Here is a 16,904-nt window from a genome sequence, read left to right as displayed (position 1 = left end):
TTCATTATATATAAAATAAAAATGTATTATCATATTACTATTTTCTTTGTTTTTTTATAATATTAGTACTATATAATAACAAATAACAAATATTATGAAAATATACTCCTTTATTTATCATAAAATCATAATTTTGTAAGAGGAAAATCTTGATTACTAGAGTATTCTTGTTAGTTGAACTGATATGTATGAGTCTATGAGAGAGCCCAGGTTGGCACTTTTCTTTTCAATTTCTTAGTATTATTATGGGGTACTGATAATATAGTAGTATTATTAAGCTAAGAGTTTTTTTTATAAAGTGCCTACGTCATTTTTTGTTTATGAACTTTGGGCACGTGTCCTTATTACTATGGTCGTAAAGTATTGTGAGGCTAACCAACAATGCTCTGGCAGCACTTGCAGGATTTAGATTCACTCTTAAGTGTTAAGTAATCTCATTGTTCCATAACAAAAGCCTTATATTTGTTATTAGAATGAGAAAAAAATGTATGTACAGGCATTATATAAATTCTATATACTGTTATTATTGATATTTAATTATTGTTAATTTAAAAAAACATTTCAAACGAATGATAGATAATAAAATGCATATATATAAATATTTATTAGATTAGTAAATATAATATTTTCTCATATTTTATGTAATTCTGAATATGAGATTATGATATATGGCTTTTTAAACTTAATACTAAGATTGTTGAATAACAAAATCATCATTTTTATATTGGAATTATCACTTTGGTCTAGTTATATAAGGTTAAGATTAAAATGTTAAAATTTGTTTTATGAGAGTATGTCATTAACATATTTTTAAACTCAATCACTTGTAAAATTAGATAGGATGTCAACCTCAAGTATATCATAAACATTGAATGATGATATTTAGTGATGACAATTATCTTTATTGTATCTATTATTGCAAAATAAACATTTAAGATTACAAATACGAAAATAGATATGAAAATCGATCATATTACCTAAAGCCATAAGGTGATAGATACACAACTATGTAATTTATGAGATTTTTCCAATTTCATGAGTTAAGTATAGAAGTAGAAAAAAATTAAACTTTTACACTTCACTCTTGAAGTATGTACAAAGATAATAATAAAAAGGAGGAAACGAGATATCTTAATGACCCCAGACATGAAGATAAGAAAAATGATGGTACATGTGTCAAAGGTTGGAGGTTAAGTGAAGTAATTGCGATTTGTGGATAAGTTAATATAAGAAGTACGTGGAGATGAACAAGAGAAGAGGATGGTGGTTTTGCAGCTATGGGGTTTCAGATTTATGGAGTGGTTAGTAAAGAGGTATTTATGTAATTGTGTAAGGTTCTTTTAAATTCGTAGGATGACCAAACATTAATTGTTTGATTCATTTAAGTGACACTTATTCAGAGACACTTGTTGGAACGGACAATCATATAGTCCAAAATAAATTAATTCACCATCATACCTTTGTTGGTACTAAAAAATCTCATATACATTCGTCAAACTTATAGTATTGAAAAGATAAATTAATGGTTTTATTTTAAGTTTTAAAAATGTTATATCAATATATTTAAATAGTAAAAATACCACATTAATAATGTATTTCTCCCTTTACTATCGGAAAGAATACTTTCATGATTTTTATGTTATTTGATTATAATTTTATTTTTACTTTTTTGTGCATCTTCAATAATACTTTAAATTTTTTTATCGAATGGGTTCTACAAATCTTGAAATGAAGTTGTGAAATGAGGAGTTTTGTATAATAAGTGTGACTAATGAAATATTCATGTGTATATACTTACATAATAACAAGGTGTTGATTTAATACTTTAATAATATATATATGTCGATACCCAAATGTGAAATATTTAATTAGTGATATTTGTTTGAAATGACATTAGTTATACAAAGGATGAGGGATAACATAATATAATATTAGCGAGAAAAACGTGTAGGGTGTGCATGTAAGTACAGGTGTCAGTTATAGTATCTTAGTTTGATAGTGAAACAGTTGCTAAATCTATACGTCTGGTTTTATTGTTTTGAACATTTCTTCACACTCAGATTCTGTTTCCATCTTCAACAATCACTATCTCACTCACTCAGAAATGGCAGAGAAGCTTAACGGAGAAGAAGAAAAAGAAAGAAGCTTCCAGAAGAATAAGACAACAAATGATATCAATTTGTTGCAACTCCTTCAACTTTTCATTTCCCCGATTCTGTTCCCCGATTCGGGTAACACTGTACCCTTGCTGCACCGGATCAAAGCCTCTATCTCTCACAATGTTCCTCTCATTCCCGAAGCTTCTAGAAACACTGCTAATCACCTTCTTCGATGGTCTCGTGCCGGCACTCCCTTCCGCCCTCTCCTTCTCATCTCCGTTAGTATCCATAACCTCTCTCTCTTTCACTATTCATATTTAATCATTATAAGAATAATATTTGTGTATAAATCTTTACATGCGTAGATATTACAATCATTTTTTATTTACCATGCCAGTTTTGATTTTCTTCCGCTATTTTATTCATTTACTATTCTCTTACTATTTTGAAGATTCTTCCGTATTTCTAAATTGGATTTCAATCTGTAATATTCTTCTGTTGCATTTAATCACAATTCTGAGAATCACATGAAAAATTACCGAATTTGTGGTCATAATTCGGCTGTAGAAAAATCAAAACTGCAATATTATGTCTTGTGGAAAGCGATTAATAATAATGATTAAAACATCTCATTTCAAAAATTTATAACCATTACTTTATCTCATTTCAAGTGTTTGTTTCTTGTAATAAGTACTACTTAAAAGTGGCTCATAGTGATGGAATATGATTAATTGGTAAATTATACAAAACTGCACCAAATTTAAACTAATTCTTATTTCAGTTTCTACATTTAAAATGAAAAAACATCATTTTTTTGGATGTTTTACCTTCTCTGATATGTAATTTACTAACTTTCATGTTTATTATTGACTCTGCAACCAAGATTGTCATTTACCTTAACCTATTCCTTGTAATCATAAAACCAATTAGTGGCATGTGAGATTCTCACATACATGATTATCTGTTGTTTCTAACTTCAGTTACTCACTTCACCTAATACTTCAATGCTTTTCACTTCACTCCTGCAATTATAACTCCCCCACTCTAATCTGAAACCCTCGTTTTCAAGTTTCATACCTTCAAAACCACCACCTTATCTATATTGCAAGCATATTATTATTTTGTCTACATTTTGTTAGCTTCTGTCAATAGGTGAAGTTTCTATATAATGCATAGGTTTTATGTTTTTAGCCCCTCAAAATGTAGTAAAGTTTGATTTTAGTCCCCCAATTTTTTTCCTTTTTTAAACCTTACTTTAGTTTGTCATTATGGTTTTAGTCTATGTTGAAAATGTGTCAAAAGGACAATTTTCCATTAGTATGACATGTTGGTGTTAGTCACATGATCACCAAAGACTACAACCAAAATTTTAGATTATGTAATAACCTAAACACAAAACCTCAATCAATTAAAGTAAGACTAAAAAAACATATTCAATCATTTGTTTGTAATTATAATAGTTATCTTCTGTCAATGTTTATGAATTGTCTTCCAAATTTCTGCAGGTTGGAACAATTACCCTTGTTGCATTGACTGGACTTCTTGTCTTTTTGCTTTTCCTAGTGGCTGCAACTATAAATGCTATCGTCGTCTCACTTCTCATATCTTTAGTAGCAGCCGGAGGATTCTTGGCTCTGTTCTTTGCTTTTGTCTCAGCTATATGTATTGGAGCATTATCAGTTGCCATATTTGCTATTTCCACAGTTGTGTTTTGGACAACTGTGGCTATTCTGATAACTACAGGTAACAAACTGTTTTATGACCTCATTGCTTTCTCTCTACTCTGCCATATATCGTATTTCATGTCAATCTTGTTTGCTATTTGTTGCAATATGGGGGTCCAAAGGCATAAACATAGCAAAAATTTTCTGTGAATGTCAGAATGTGCATGAACAAATGGCACAAGGAACTTATGTGGTTGACTTATAGCATATATCCACGGGAAAAGGCAACAAACCAATATTTCACTAAGGAAGTGCGATGGAGAATATACTTACACTCCACTCATTGTATTTTCTCACATCTGTATACTTTTGCAATCATCATATACAAAGAGAAGACATTACAAAATAATGCTAACTCTTTTATATGAATTCTAAAGAATGGTTGGAAGTTCTGTGGATGTGGGATGCTTGGAACCATGCAACAAGTCTCCTTTTATAGGGGCTGCTACACGTAATCCCAAAGGAACTGATCAATACAATGGTTGCACTAGTGCAAGCTGGTGCAGCAAAATTTGACAAATTGTTTGAGTATGTGCACCGAACAGCCTTCGTTAACTTGCAACATTTAGACTGTGTTTAACGCACCTGCAGCACAACAGACATTTGTTCATGAAACAAACCACATTCTTGTTCCTTTAAATATGAAATGCTAAGAAACGCCAAGCCACCTACGTATGCTACACTATGAAATTGTTATGAAAAAATTGTTTGGTTGTGTTGTGTGAACTGTGTAAACCAAAAAATAATAGGTTGGGGCTGTCTATATGTTTTTAGTGGGATGTTCGTCAAAATATGATCTTAGTATAAGCTAAGACCATGAGCTTCAATTGCACTGCATCCTTTTCATGAAAATTGAAATAGGAAGAATGACAGTTTTTCAGATTAATTATTGTGTTAGTTTGTGGCTAGGATGTGGAACAGTACTCTAATCTACTAGCATATCTTATTGACAAAGACCTTCTACAGAAATCATAATAGACACGGGTGATTTAATGGGGTATATGCCCTTTATTTGAATGCTGATGCACTTGCAAGTTGAAATAGTTGCTATAGACCTGAATTGAGGAAGGAACTCATCCCTTTGGATCTCAACTCAACCAAATTATTACTAGATATGTGCAGAACTGCAGAGGTTCTGTGGCATGTCCAACTATAAAATAGCAACAGATTTTGTCCTTCCGGAATGAACATCTGAGATTCTAACAATGCTTTATGTTTCATTGATGGTTTTTTTTTACAGTGTTGCTTTTTTATTTTCTTTTCTGTTGACTAACACTGTAATGTTACCTGGACATGAAATTGATGCGAGCCAGGGTGGATTGCATTCTTTTACACCGTGTGGTTGGTGACTAATAAGAGCCTTGGATTTGTGAAACACTCATTGAGCGCAACTGGATCGGCAATTTCAACTTACTCTGCTTCCTGGGGTACCCGCAACCTTCCGCACAAAGATTCAGATTAGGTGTTGATCACTGATCACTTATATATGCTTCAGCGTAACTCCTAAGTTACAAGATGATTGTTGTGTAATGGCGCTTGTTCTGATGGCTGGTATGTATGATACCTATCATTAGGTTTTGCATTTATAAGCAGACAGTAGTGTTGATAAAAAACTCCAGATTGGATTGTATGTATTGTGTTTCAAATTTTGAAGTTGGAAAAACAGTGGCTTTGCTTCGTTAGCCAACGTTGTTATCTGGTATTGTACAACTTGTAGCAGACATGAACTTGCCCTTCTGATATCTCTGATAATTTATGTAATTATGGAATAAGTTGTAATTGCTGCATCTGTGTGAACAAGGATGCATGTGCAATACTACTGAAGCTACCCATCACACAGTACTAAAATTAATAACGTTGTATACAACCAAGAGCAGAAAATTATGTCTACTAAATTAACCTGAAAAGTTTGAATTAAAAAAAGTACCTGAAAAGTTGGTATTTTATCATTAACTGGGTATAAATTCTGAAGGGAAAAGCAGAAAACAAAAACTTGGGGCATTTGAGTAATATGAAGAATTTCTGGAATGTTCATAGCAGATTATTTGCACCCTTTTTCTGTTATTTTTCCTACTGGGAGTTCTCTTATTTTATAGGGTTTTATGGTCATTTTGAATCAACCAACCGTTATAGTCATTTGTGCACCGTTATTCTTCCTAGTCTCATATCAGCCTGTTTAGCGCTTCTGGTTAACTTGAAATATAAGTTCTTGGCCACGGTTAGTGCTGATATTGGTGCTTGATTTGTGCATTCTATTTTCAGCAAGCAAATTGTTAGCTTAAATTGTTTATCCTAATGATTCTCAAATAGGGATGGCAAAAAACCCGTAGCCGTGGGTACTCGCGGGTAAAACCTGTATGGGCACGGGTACGAGTCACAAACGGGTACCCGTAGGTATTATAAATGAGTTTTTAAAAATACCCGTAGTACATATGGGCGGGTACGGGTATTATGATACCCGTGCTTGCGAGTAGCCGTTATTTATATGATTAATATATTATATTTAATTAAAATAAAAAGTACATTATTCTAACATTCATTGTACTATATATATTTTTTCCTTCTACTTTGTTTACATATTTTATTGAGTTTGGTGGTGAAACACCCTACAAATATTATTACATCGTAGAAATACACATGTTTTACAAAGAAAATATATATACTTTTTGTTAAGGAAATGACAAGAAAAAATCACACAAATAGAAAACACCAATAAATATAGCATTTTTGCCAAATATTCAATCAAAATGTACAAAAATAATTAAGTTTTATCTCATTTAAAACATAAGAGAAGTAAAAAATTAAAAATTCATTTATAATATAGGAAATCCGCGGGTACCTAGAGATACCCGTGAATACTCGCACACGGGTACCCGTACAGATACAGACGGATATGGGTAATGCTCTCCTTCGTGCCTTTTATTTAGGGCTCATGATCAAAATTCGACCGTTATTTAGTTTGATAAACATGATTCATAAACCAAATGAGTTGAACTTGAAATGGAAGTTAACCTCGTTAAATAAACCAAATGAGTTGAACTTGAGCTGTTTGACTCATTAAGTTCATCAGCTGACTCGATATATATATATATATATATATATAAAACTAATTTTTAAGTTTATTACTACCTATATATTATTTTTTATATTTATTGATATTATATATATAAATAAGATTATATATATATATATAACTTTTTGGAAGTATTTTTTTCAAAATTTAATTAATTATTTGAGTTATATATATATATATATTAATTTGTTATGTGTATTGTTATTATATCATGACTCATACAATATTTTTTATATTTATTGTTATTATATATACAAACAATCTTATATTTATATCTATAACCTTTTATAATATTTTTTAAATGAATTAATTATTTGCGTTGTTCAAATGAACCAAGTCAAACTGAACTGAATAGTTTGTGAACTTTAATCGAACAGCACTAATGCTAAAAAAAGAATTTGTATCATACTCGAGTTGAGTTTCAAGTTGAACCGAGTAGAACTCTGATTCAACTCGGTTCGGCTCATTTTCAGTACTACTTTTATCTCTTGAATTACGTATCATTAGGACACATTTAGGTATTATTAGGATAGCTTTCCCAACATATGATTTGTTAGTTTCTTCGAAGTGTTGCCCCGTTGAATATAAAAATTTAGTTTATTTCATATTTTGGAAAGTAATTCAAGAAAATTGTGAAAAGAAAAGATAATCAAGCCTTTAATGGGATCGAGATGGTTTGTTTAAATAAATAAACAATTTCAAAATTAATGTTGGACTCAATTATCTAAATGAGTGTTATTATATACATGAAACTAAGAGCTTGTGGTGGTTAGTTTGTATTACTATATATGATTGCTTTAGTGATATTCGTATATTATTTCTATTATATCATTAACGTATAGTTATATTATTAGAAACACAATAGATAGTGCCTCCTCACATATAAAACTATATTATGTGTTTATTTCATCTTGTGGAAAATAATTCTGGAAAATGTGATAAAGATATGAAATTTTACTATACTAGTATGTAAGGATGAAAGATACATTAGTAATATGGGGAAAATAGAAAAACAAACTCAAATGAAGAGGAGAGAAAATAAGGATTAGTTGGCAAAAATAAAACTTTCATGAACTTGTTTGAATAAATGGACTAAATATTAAACAAAACACAGAGACTAAAATCATCATAACTCATTAATGTAGAGGCTGAAATAAAAACAAAATATAAACAAAACTATTCATGAACTCATTAAAATACACCCAAAAAGAACTAACTTAAGTTATGTAGGGATTTTCTCTTCATCTCCTAGGAACCAATTCATACATATATCTAACATCACCATGGGTTATAAACAAAATGCAAAATAAAAAGACAATAAGGGAACCAATCAAAATTAGGACTTTTGTTTGCCATTCCAATCTGGTCTACCTAATGTGAACTCCAAGTTTGGATTAATCTTATTGCACTCCAAATTAGATCCTCCCAAAGTGTTTCTGAGGTTGATTGAATCACATTCCTGTTTGGTTTATTTGATATTATTATGATAATTAACACTATATACAAGGGAATAATTACTTGTAACTTAAAGAGAAATAAAATAGTGACTTAACAAAATAAGTAGTATTATCCATGAGTAGATATATATATATATATATATATATATATACACACCTGATTTTGGAGAACTCTGGGTCTTGTTTGTGACCGTAGAGTTGGCGGTCTGATACCATCAATATCTTTAGTAGTAGTTTGCCATGGCTCTCTATAACTGGTCACAAAAAAATGCAAAAGTTACATCACTTTCTATACTTCACAAATTATCAACTATTTGATGTATAGTACTGTTGCCATATGAATTTTTTGTATAAGGGTGTATCAAGTTTAAAAATATATCTATCTTCAATATATTTTCAGATAGAATACATGGGAAAATAAGCCAAGGAGGAGCTGCTATAAGCTATTGATTTTGTATATATATTAACGTTTTTGTACTATGTTCTAGTCTAAGCTAGTGTTATTATACTACTATTTATGTTTAATAAAGGAACTATAACTTTTTTTACTATGACTATTTGTCACTTGAACTTATTATATAGAAGAAAGAATTAATTGATGACACCAAATTTCTAACTCAGATTAGCATACACCATTGTTTGAACAAAGCAATAGGCTATGCCTTTTTGGTTTTGTAGCATTGAAAAGTGCAAACAATATATTCAACTCTTACTAGGATTATAGAAGCCATTAGATCATGATTTGGTTGGCACCATGCTATGGCCTAGCAGTTGAATTTGAATACTATAAATACTATTTGTATTTTATTTACTTTAAAAGGAATATCTAGCTAGCTTTATATGTTGACTCTAGTATGCAACAAATGTATGCAAAAATAGACAAATTTAGATATGTAGTCACTAATAAACTAAAGCCCTGGAACTGTGTATAGCTTATATTGAACTTTTATGTGAATATGTGATCACAGCCTCACAGGCACAACAAAAAGGCACATGCCATATATATGTTGCACTTGTTATTCATGAAACCTAAATACTTAAAGAAAGTTCTACATTAATCTCTGTGTAAGACAGATTTCAGACCCCTATATGTTTGCTTCAAAGCTAGATAGAATATTTGAAGGAAGGTAGCACTAGATATTCCATAACAAGGAACTGTTCATGTGGGTTTTGTGCAATATAATGGAGGATAGAATAAGGACATGTTTTTCTTTTCAAAATAGACCTCATTAAGTGAAAAGAAACCTTTTTAGTACTGTACTTAGGCTCATCCTCATACAAGAAACCTCTCTTCAATAAAAAATTGTGGACGTGAGTTTTAGTTGATTTCAAAGAGACGCAGAAAGAAACAAAAAGCAAAATCAAGTAATGCAATATCCCACACTAACAATAACATATACATGTACATGAAATAAAGGCAATGTACACATAATAAAGCACTTGAATTAGTTTATGGTCTCTAGTAAGAGATTTAGATTCCATCTTAAAATTAACTGGCTTCAAATGAATTATTCCAATAAGTGTGTATAAATCACATCCAAGAATTAACACAGGCAATGTGAGAATTTCATGAGAAAGGGAAAGAGGAACTGTGAATGTACCTTGAGGAATTACTCCAAAGAGTAGGAGTGGTAGAAGTGTAATCCATATCTTGTTGAACTGGCTGATCCGGCAGCCCTCTTTGGTGGTCGGGAAATTGACTAAGACCGCCGCCTCGGTCGACACTGCTGCCTATTGGAGACATGTCATCCTCTCCTGATCCATCTGAATGCCCTACAAGCCAAAGCCATGAGCACAATTCCATGTATACATGCATTCACTTTTGTTTGCCATATTACATGTATACATATGTGGTTCAATGCATCTTTATAGTGTGTATATAATTATTTTAATGTGGACTCCCTTGTTGGATAGTTGATATCTCTGTGAAAAGCCTTTAAAAGGGTTTGCAGTAAAAGAAAGGAATAGTTAAGGTAAAATAAAAAGTGCTAGTAAATAATGTAGAGCATGAATACAACAAGTGGCTAACATTTTTTTCTTTGTCAAGTTACAAACATATATATATATATATACACTTGTGTGCTTATGATAAATGTTTGAGGAGTAATAAACAATATGAATTACCTGAAGAAGCAATAGGCTTGTCAGTGGTCTTAACAGTTCGATACATCTGGCAAAAAAGTCATATATAAAATAAGACAAGAAAACTATTAGTATGAAAATCAAAACCAACCTTTTATGAATTTTGTTAGCCTCTGCTCAAAGGTAGAGACGTTAAAAAAGTAGTTGGATAATTCTTTTCTTTATTCAAATTGACACTTCCCAATGAAATGTATTTACTTTGGGTTCTATAAACTCAACTCTTGGAAATGAGAGTAACAAAATCTTCTTATAACAAATTAAAACAATATAAAAACCAATTTCCATTGACACCTCTTCTTATTTTCACTCTCTCACTCACTCTATTCTGAGAGTATTCAAATGTGTTGGATTGTGGGATTGTCTAGGTGACCTCATTAATCACTAGGTTGAAGTCTCAAAAGGTAGTAATGAGAGAGTGAATTATTGGAAAATGATGACTAAATTTGTCTGTTCTCTCTCTTTCAAAGCAGAAGTTGTTTGTGTCTGAATAGTTTCAGACCTTTAAAGCCTCCCCCTACATGTATCACTTACTAAAGTCTTTAAATTCACGCCACTCCTTCATTCATTCACTGCTTTCTTCATTGGTTACCGTGCCACTAAGATAGACCGCCCCACATGAACATAGAGAGAGATATAACACAAAAAGGGTTATTCAAATTAACCAAAACAGTACCTGCAAATGGCTTTTCACATGAGCTAATGTAAGATCCTTCACATCCATGAGCTCAAGAACTGACTTTGGTGTAGCTCCTAAAATTCACCATCTAATTACATTAGACAAAGCCGCAATAGCTAGACAAAACAAAAACACAACAAAAAAACCCCACCTAATATACACATACTTTGACTCATAATTAATAAAAAAATATATATAAACTCTAACAATATTAAGTGGTAGTCTTCTTATTAAGGAATCTAATATAGAAAATTTGTATCAGAAAGTAATGTATTGTTACATTAAAACTTATTCTATCTTCTTAGCGAGAGACCCTTAATTATTTTTAGTTAAATTTTAAGAAAAATAGAAAAGGCTTGAAGAATTTGTTAAGATAAGGGGGGGATCTTTACTTTCATGGCCACCAAGAAGCTCAACAGCATGAACAAATCTAGCATGGAGGGAGCTTGTCCATCTCATTCTTGGTGCTCTCATGCTCCTCTTGATAGGAAGTTTAGGCAAAAACCTTGATCTCATCAACCCAGAAGATTGCTCTAAGTTAGGGGAAATCCCAAACTGTGAGTGATGTTGGTGCAATGATGGGAGAGATTTGAAAGCATCACCACCACAAATCCCATTAAACCTTGTAGCAGCTGCAGTGGCTGCTCTTAGAGACATGGGATCCAAACCTGGCCCCGTGAAGTAGGGCGAAGGCGATGGACAAGAAGAAGACAAAGAAGGATAAGAAGGTACATGATGATATAAGCACATATTTTGTTGTAGTTGTTGTTGTTGTTGTTGATGATGATGTTGTTGATCTTTGTGATAATCTCTTGAGTGGTCCATAGGCAAGAAAGGGAATGAACGGTTGTGATACACTGGAATCCCCTTGATTGGTCTCAACCCATCTAATGGTACATCATAGTTTATATGATTCAAGGGAGTGTTAGTACTTGTAGTAGTAGCAGTAGTAGTAGTTGTAGTAGTTGTAGTAGTACTTTTGTTGTGATGAAGATGATTGAAATGAGTTTGGTTTTGGTAATAAGGGTTTTGTGGAGTTTCCTCTGAAGATGTGAAATTTCTTCCAAGAGAGAGTTCTGTGTGGGCTTGAGACACAGTTGTAGTGGAAAGGGATTCATAATTAGTTATAGCATTAGTGTTATTGCAAGAGGTAGAGGTGCTTGGAAGGCTTATGTGAAGAGAAAGATCAGGTGATGCTGTTGTTGGCATCTTCTTACAAACTATATACAAAAATGAAGAGCTTCCTTTTACTTTTATTAAGGAAGATACACATACAAAGCAGTTAAAGTGCAATATTGTTGCAGATATATAATCCTCAGATTTTTCTCCCTCCCTATATGTCTCTCTTCCCTGGAAAAGAATCTGTTGAAAACTGAGAGAGAGAAGAAGCTTAAAGGGAAGGGTGGTGAAGGAGAAAGTGTCAAATAAGTTTAAAAAACAAAAAGAGACATGATGATGAAGAGATAGTGAATGTGAGAGAGAGGGAATTACTAGTGTTGTTGTTAAGCAGTGAGAAAGGTAGAAGGAAGGGAAATAAATAAATAATCCTAGAAATGAAAGGAGGTGGATGGATATGGATTTGGGTTTTGTTTTCCTCGAGAGTATAAACAAGAAAATGACAGTAGAAAGAAGAAGAAGATGAAGAAGGAAGAAACACACACCACAAGGCACAAGGTCTCTCTCTCTCTCTCTCTCTCTCTCTCTCTCCCTCTCTCTCTATAGTTAGTGTTAGTGTTTGTGTTTGTGTTAGTCAAAACACACAGAATAAGGTGACCTTGGATAAATACTATTAGACAGAGAAAGATACCCTCATCCTCATGTGTCACTGTGATTCCTTTCCCCCCACTCTCTTCGCTACTTCTATATATCTTTCTTTTTTCATTCTCTATACACAAATCTTTTCACAAAACATATTTACCTCAATCAACAATATTACACCAATAACCAATTTCATAATGTTGTCTGTTTGCTACGTTTTCATTACATTTTCTTCAGATATTGTATGTGTAAGAGATAATCTTATTTATTGTAAGATAAAATTTTCATATTTTAGTTCAAATAACATGCTTCTTATGTGATTTTTTTCAGCACTGTGTCCCTAGTTTGTCTCAGCTTTTTCCATATACATGATAAAATCTCCATCGACATGTTTAAAAAAATTAGTTGATAGGTAATTACACATAAGTATCTTGTAGTAACTATTAAGGTATTACATATTTTGAAATAGAATGAATTACAGAAATGCTTGTAGACATGAATTGTCTTAAATCTTGTTCAGACATACTATACAAATAAGAAACTTGTTGAATTGAGATTACTTGTTACAAGATTTAGTGTCCCATTGTCTACTAATTCTATCAAAAAATGTTAACTAGTTAAGAAAAAAAACATAAAAACAGAAAATTAATTTTTTTAATTACTTATTTTAATGTGATTAGCTTGGGACATGAAAATATGAATTTTTTGAGATATATGATTTTTTATCCAAACTTGTGGTGTAAATATTAAACATAAAGATATATTATGTGAGTAAACAAATCAATGCTTTCATTTTCTTGCTCAAATGGGATTGCTACTTAAACTATTATAAGACATGTGACAACACTTATTTTGTTACATCTTTCAATTCTCAGGGCATGTTGGATTTTTATTAATGTTCAATGCACTAAATTAAAAGACCAAAAAACACACGCAACAACCGATTGACTTAATTGTTGACGAGTACAACTTCTTTGTTTGCTTGTTTTCTTTAGTTTAAACTATATGTTCTTTAATAAAAGTAAATTTGTTCGAGCTGAAATAGTAAAAACCCCGAACATTAATTAACCAAAGATTTCATATTGCATTTACATTAAATCTCTTCAAGAATTAAAAAATCCAATTCATTGCAATTTTGTTCAAATTCTAAGCCCAAAATGGATTTGCTATATAGCTGATTAACATACTTTTGGCAATCATATTGGAATAGCAATGATAAATAGAGAAAAGAACATGGGATCGCTAAGGTGGTTGATGGTTGAATGGGAAATAAATGAAACTGAGTTTAGTGATGGGCTTTACATCCAAAATAAAGTGTGGTGCAGGAGTTTTCACAATTTAGATATAATGTCTAAGTTAATCACAACCAACTAAATAATATAAAAATGTTATTTTCTGTTTTTTCTATTATTCTTTTTAAGTAGATGGCAATTGTCCATTAAATTTGGACACAATGAGACGAAAGTGGAACGACTGATCCCCTTTCGGATAAAGGAATTTGGCTCCACGCAATTGCCCTTATCTAATTAGGAGGGGATCTACTATCTAGAAGTAAGTTTAAAAAAATCAACTGTACATCTTAGACCGTGTAACTAAAATGTGAACTATATTTTTTAAATTACTTATGGAGTAAATTGATTCCTCTCTATCAAACTAATGGAGTAGAATTATTATAGATAACAAAATTCTTTCTAATAAAGTATTTAATATAAATGCATTTCAATTGACTCAAACTTCAAATCTCTCATTAATCTACATCAACTTTGCCCATTGAGCATTTGAGTAGGTGTATATTAAATTAATACTACATCATTAATATAATTAATGAAGTGTATCCCTGTCAAAATATAACTCTTGTTTTGATCACTTCTCATATTCTATTTGGCATCTCCCAAAATTAATATAAATAGGTATTATTTAAGAGTTTAAAATCTGTCCATTCATCATATAAATTTTTTTACGCTATTAGCATATTATTCACCATTGATTTGTATTACTTTTGTTTGACAGCTAATGATAATTAATAAATCAATGATGGACAATTTATTGATCATATAAAAGATACTTACATTATCAGTGTGTACATATTAAATTCAATATTGTTGATTGCCTTCCCTTACATATACCATCTAATATTGTTTGGCAGAGATTCTAATATTGTTCAGGTACATATATTAGTCTAATATTGTTGATTGCATATATGTCTCAAGAATATTGTAGTTTACTTAATTTGATATATCTAGAGTATAAGAAACAATAATGTAATCTTTAGTGGGGATTCTAATCATGAATTTAATTCAAATTAGATATTAGTTAGAGTTTTTTAACAATGTGATTGTTAATTCATTCTCTTTTATATAATAATGTATTGATCCTTCTAGTTGTATTAATTTTTACTATAACTTGTAATCGGGTTGGTATTCACTATGCTTTTTTTTATAATAGTGTTGCTTATAAAAAAATGAAATCCTTAACTTATCTAGAACTCATTTCTTTAATTACTGACACCGTAGATGACAAACTTACCTCGACCCTTTGTGTATCGAGTTTTTAACAAAACAATGAATGAATGTTATAGTTAGAGCAGCAGCAATATTACCGAAGGAAAACACTCATTTTGAGGCACTGTTACTGTTATTAGGGGTTTCATTAAATGCAACCACCCAACTCACCATTTGCTACTTAAATTCTCACTACTATTCACTAATATATTTAATAGAAAGAGGTGTATGGAAATAAAACTACATAAAAATAACCAATAAAATTCTGATAACATATTAATATTTTAATTCTAATTAAATTTAATCTTAAATGATAATATCAAAAATCATAAAATATACTTGTATCCAAAAGTAATATGTTACACGCGTCTCCGTATAAAATTTTCTCATTATATACATACATTATATTACTAACTACTCCCACAGTTTATTTACAAGTGTCATGTTATATTTTTTACACAAATATTTTTTTTACACAATTCTTCTTCTTTTTTTTCTATACCTATTTTAATTCTTCTCTCTACTTTATTTCACATTTGTTTTACATCACCCTAATAATAAGAGTTAGGGTATAATTGAAAATAATATTATCTTAAATCTTGAGAATGACAATTGTATAAGGAAAAATTAATTAAAAAACGACAATTTCATTTCTTAAATATTGTTGTTTAATTATGTGAAGCTATGAAGCACGGATTCGCCAAATATCCTCGTCTAAAAATAAAAATAATAAAAAAATAAAAATAAATATCAAGACACGTATCGGATTCGTTTTCAATAAAATATAGGATATATAGATTCGATTTCAATAAAATATAGGATATATAGATTCGTTTTTATGATAAGATAAATTTATTTTCAATAAACACTCACTTATTTAAAGGTCACATCATACCAACTTACCATCACACCACATTGACCCTCGAATAGCTAGTACTTTCTGATCCATAACGTCGCCGGCTGGTGCTTAGTGTTACTGCATCTACCGCCATAGGTATGTCGTGAAGAGCAAACAGAAAATGACTTACCTTTCTTATTTCTTAGTTTTTTTTCGTTTAGTATGTTTATAAAGAGAAGAGGATGTGTGAGTATTAATAGAGAATATAAATAAAGGGCTTACATTTATTTCTTAAAAGATAAGAGAAGAAAAAGGGTAGGAGAGAAGAAGAGGATTTACACTTATAATTCTATCATATTTTATGTATTTTTTATTAATTTATATGTGTATCCCTGAACGTATCGTATCTTACATTTTAGAAAAAATGTGTGTCGGTGTGTCGGTGTGTCGGATACGTATCGTACCCGATACACGTATCTGTATCTGTGCTTCATAGATGTGTAGAGTGGGTAGATAATAATGAATAATTAAGTAACATAAAAATAATATTATTTTGTTTAAAATACAACATTATTATTTCTCATTATTAAAGATTCTAATCATTTCTAACATAAATTTCTATAAAGTTTCAAACTT

At 30.9% G+C, this 16,904-nt stretch overlaps 2 protein-coding genes across 3 annotated transcripts; one reads left to right on the top strand and one right to left on the bottom strand.

The window, feature by feature from the left end:
- Positions 2,012-5,607, top strand: LOC109355816. The gene is made up of 3 exons (XM_019599045.1): positions 2,012-2,377; positions 3,605-3,842; positions 5,137-5,607. Exons 1-3 carry the CDS (start codon positions 2,105-2,107, stop codon positions 5,283-5,285), a joined length of 660 nt encoding a protein of 219 aa, XP_019454590.1. The 5' UTR covers positions 2,012-2,104; the 3' UTR covers positions 5,286-5,607.
- On the bottom strand, positions 8,015-12,895 carry LOC109355842 (transcription repressor KAN1-like). Of its 2 annotated transcripts, none has more exons than XM_019599080.1 (6): positions 11,564-12,895; positions 11,169-11,245; positions 10,478-10,523; positions 9,955-10,126; positions 8,511-8,607; positions 8,015-8,355 (listed from the first exon to the last, which is right to left on the bottom strand). In XM_019599080.1, the coding sequence occupies exons 1-6, from the start codon at positions 12,378-12,380 to the stop codon at positions 8,233-8,235; spliced, it is 1,332 nt and encodes a 443-aa protein (XP_019454625.1). In that variant the 5' UTR covers positions 12,381-12,895; the 3' UTR covers positions 8,015-8,232. The 2 variants fall into 2 exon arrangements, with proteins under 2 accessions (XP_019454625.1, XP_019454626.1); XM_019599081.1 differs by having other exon boundaries at positions 9,955-10,117.

The sequence above is a fragment of the Lupinus angustifolius genome, chromosome LG09, assembly GCF_001865875.1.
Source record: "Lupinus angustifolius cultivar Tanjil chromosome LG09, LupAngTanjil_v1.0, whole genome shotgun sequence".
Taxonomy (NCBI): Eukaryota; Viridiplantae; Streptophyta; class Magnoliopsida; order Fabales; family Fabaceae; genus Lupinus; species Lupinus angustifolius.
The sequence above is the reverse complement of the archived record's forward strand: the minus strand, read 5'-3'. Positions and strand labels throughout refer to the sequence as shown.

Coding starts and splice junctions, on each gene's coding strand:
- LOC109355816 (XM_019599045.1), top strand. CDS start 2,105: ATGGCAGAGAAGCTTAACGGAGAAGAAGAAAAAGAAAGAAGCTTCCAG. Junction 2,378..3,604: donor GCCCTCTCCTTCTCATCTCC/GTTAGTATCCAT, acceptor AAATTTCTGCAG/GTTGGAACAATTACCCTTGT. Junction 3,843..5,136: donor GGCTATTCTGATAACTACAG/GTAACAAACTGT, acceptor GATGCGAGCCAG/GGTGGATTGCATTCTTTTAC.
- LOC109355842 (XM_019599080.1), bottom strand. CDS start 12,380: ATGCCAACAACAGCATCACCTGATCTTTCTCTTCACATAAGCCTTCCA. Junction 11,246..11,563: donor GCTTCTTGGTGGCCATGAAA/GTAAAGATCCCC, acceptor GGTGAATTTTAG/GAGCTACACCAAAGTCAGTT. Junction 8,608..9,954: donor CTTTGGAGTAATTCCTCAAG/GTACATTCACAG, acceptor TTTTGTGACCAG/TTATAGAGAGCCATGGCAAA.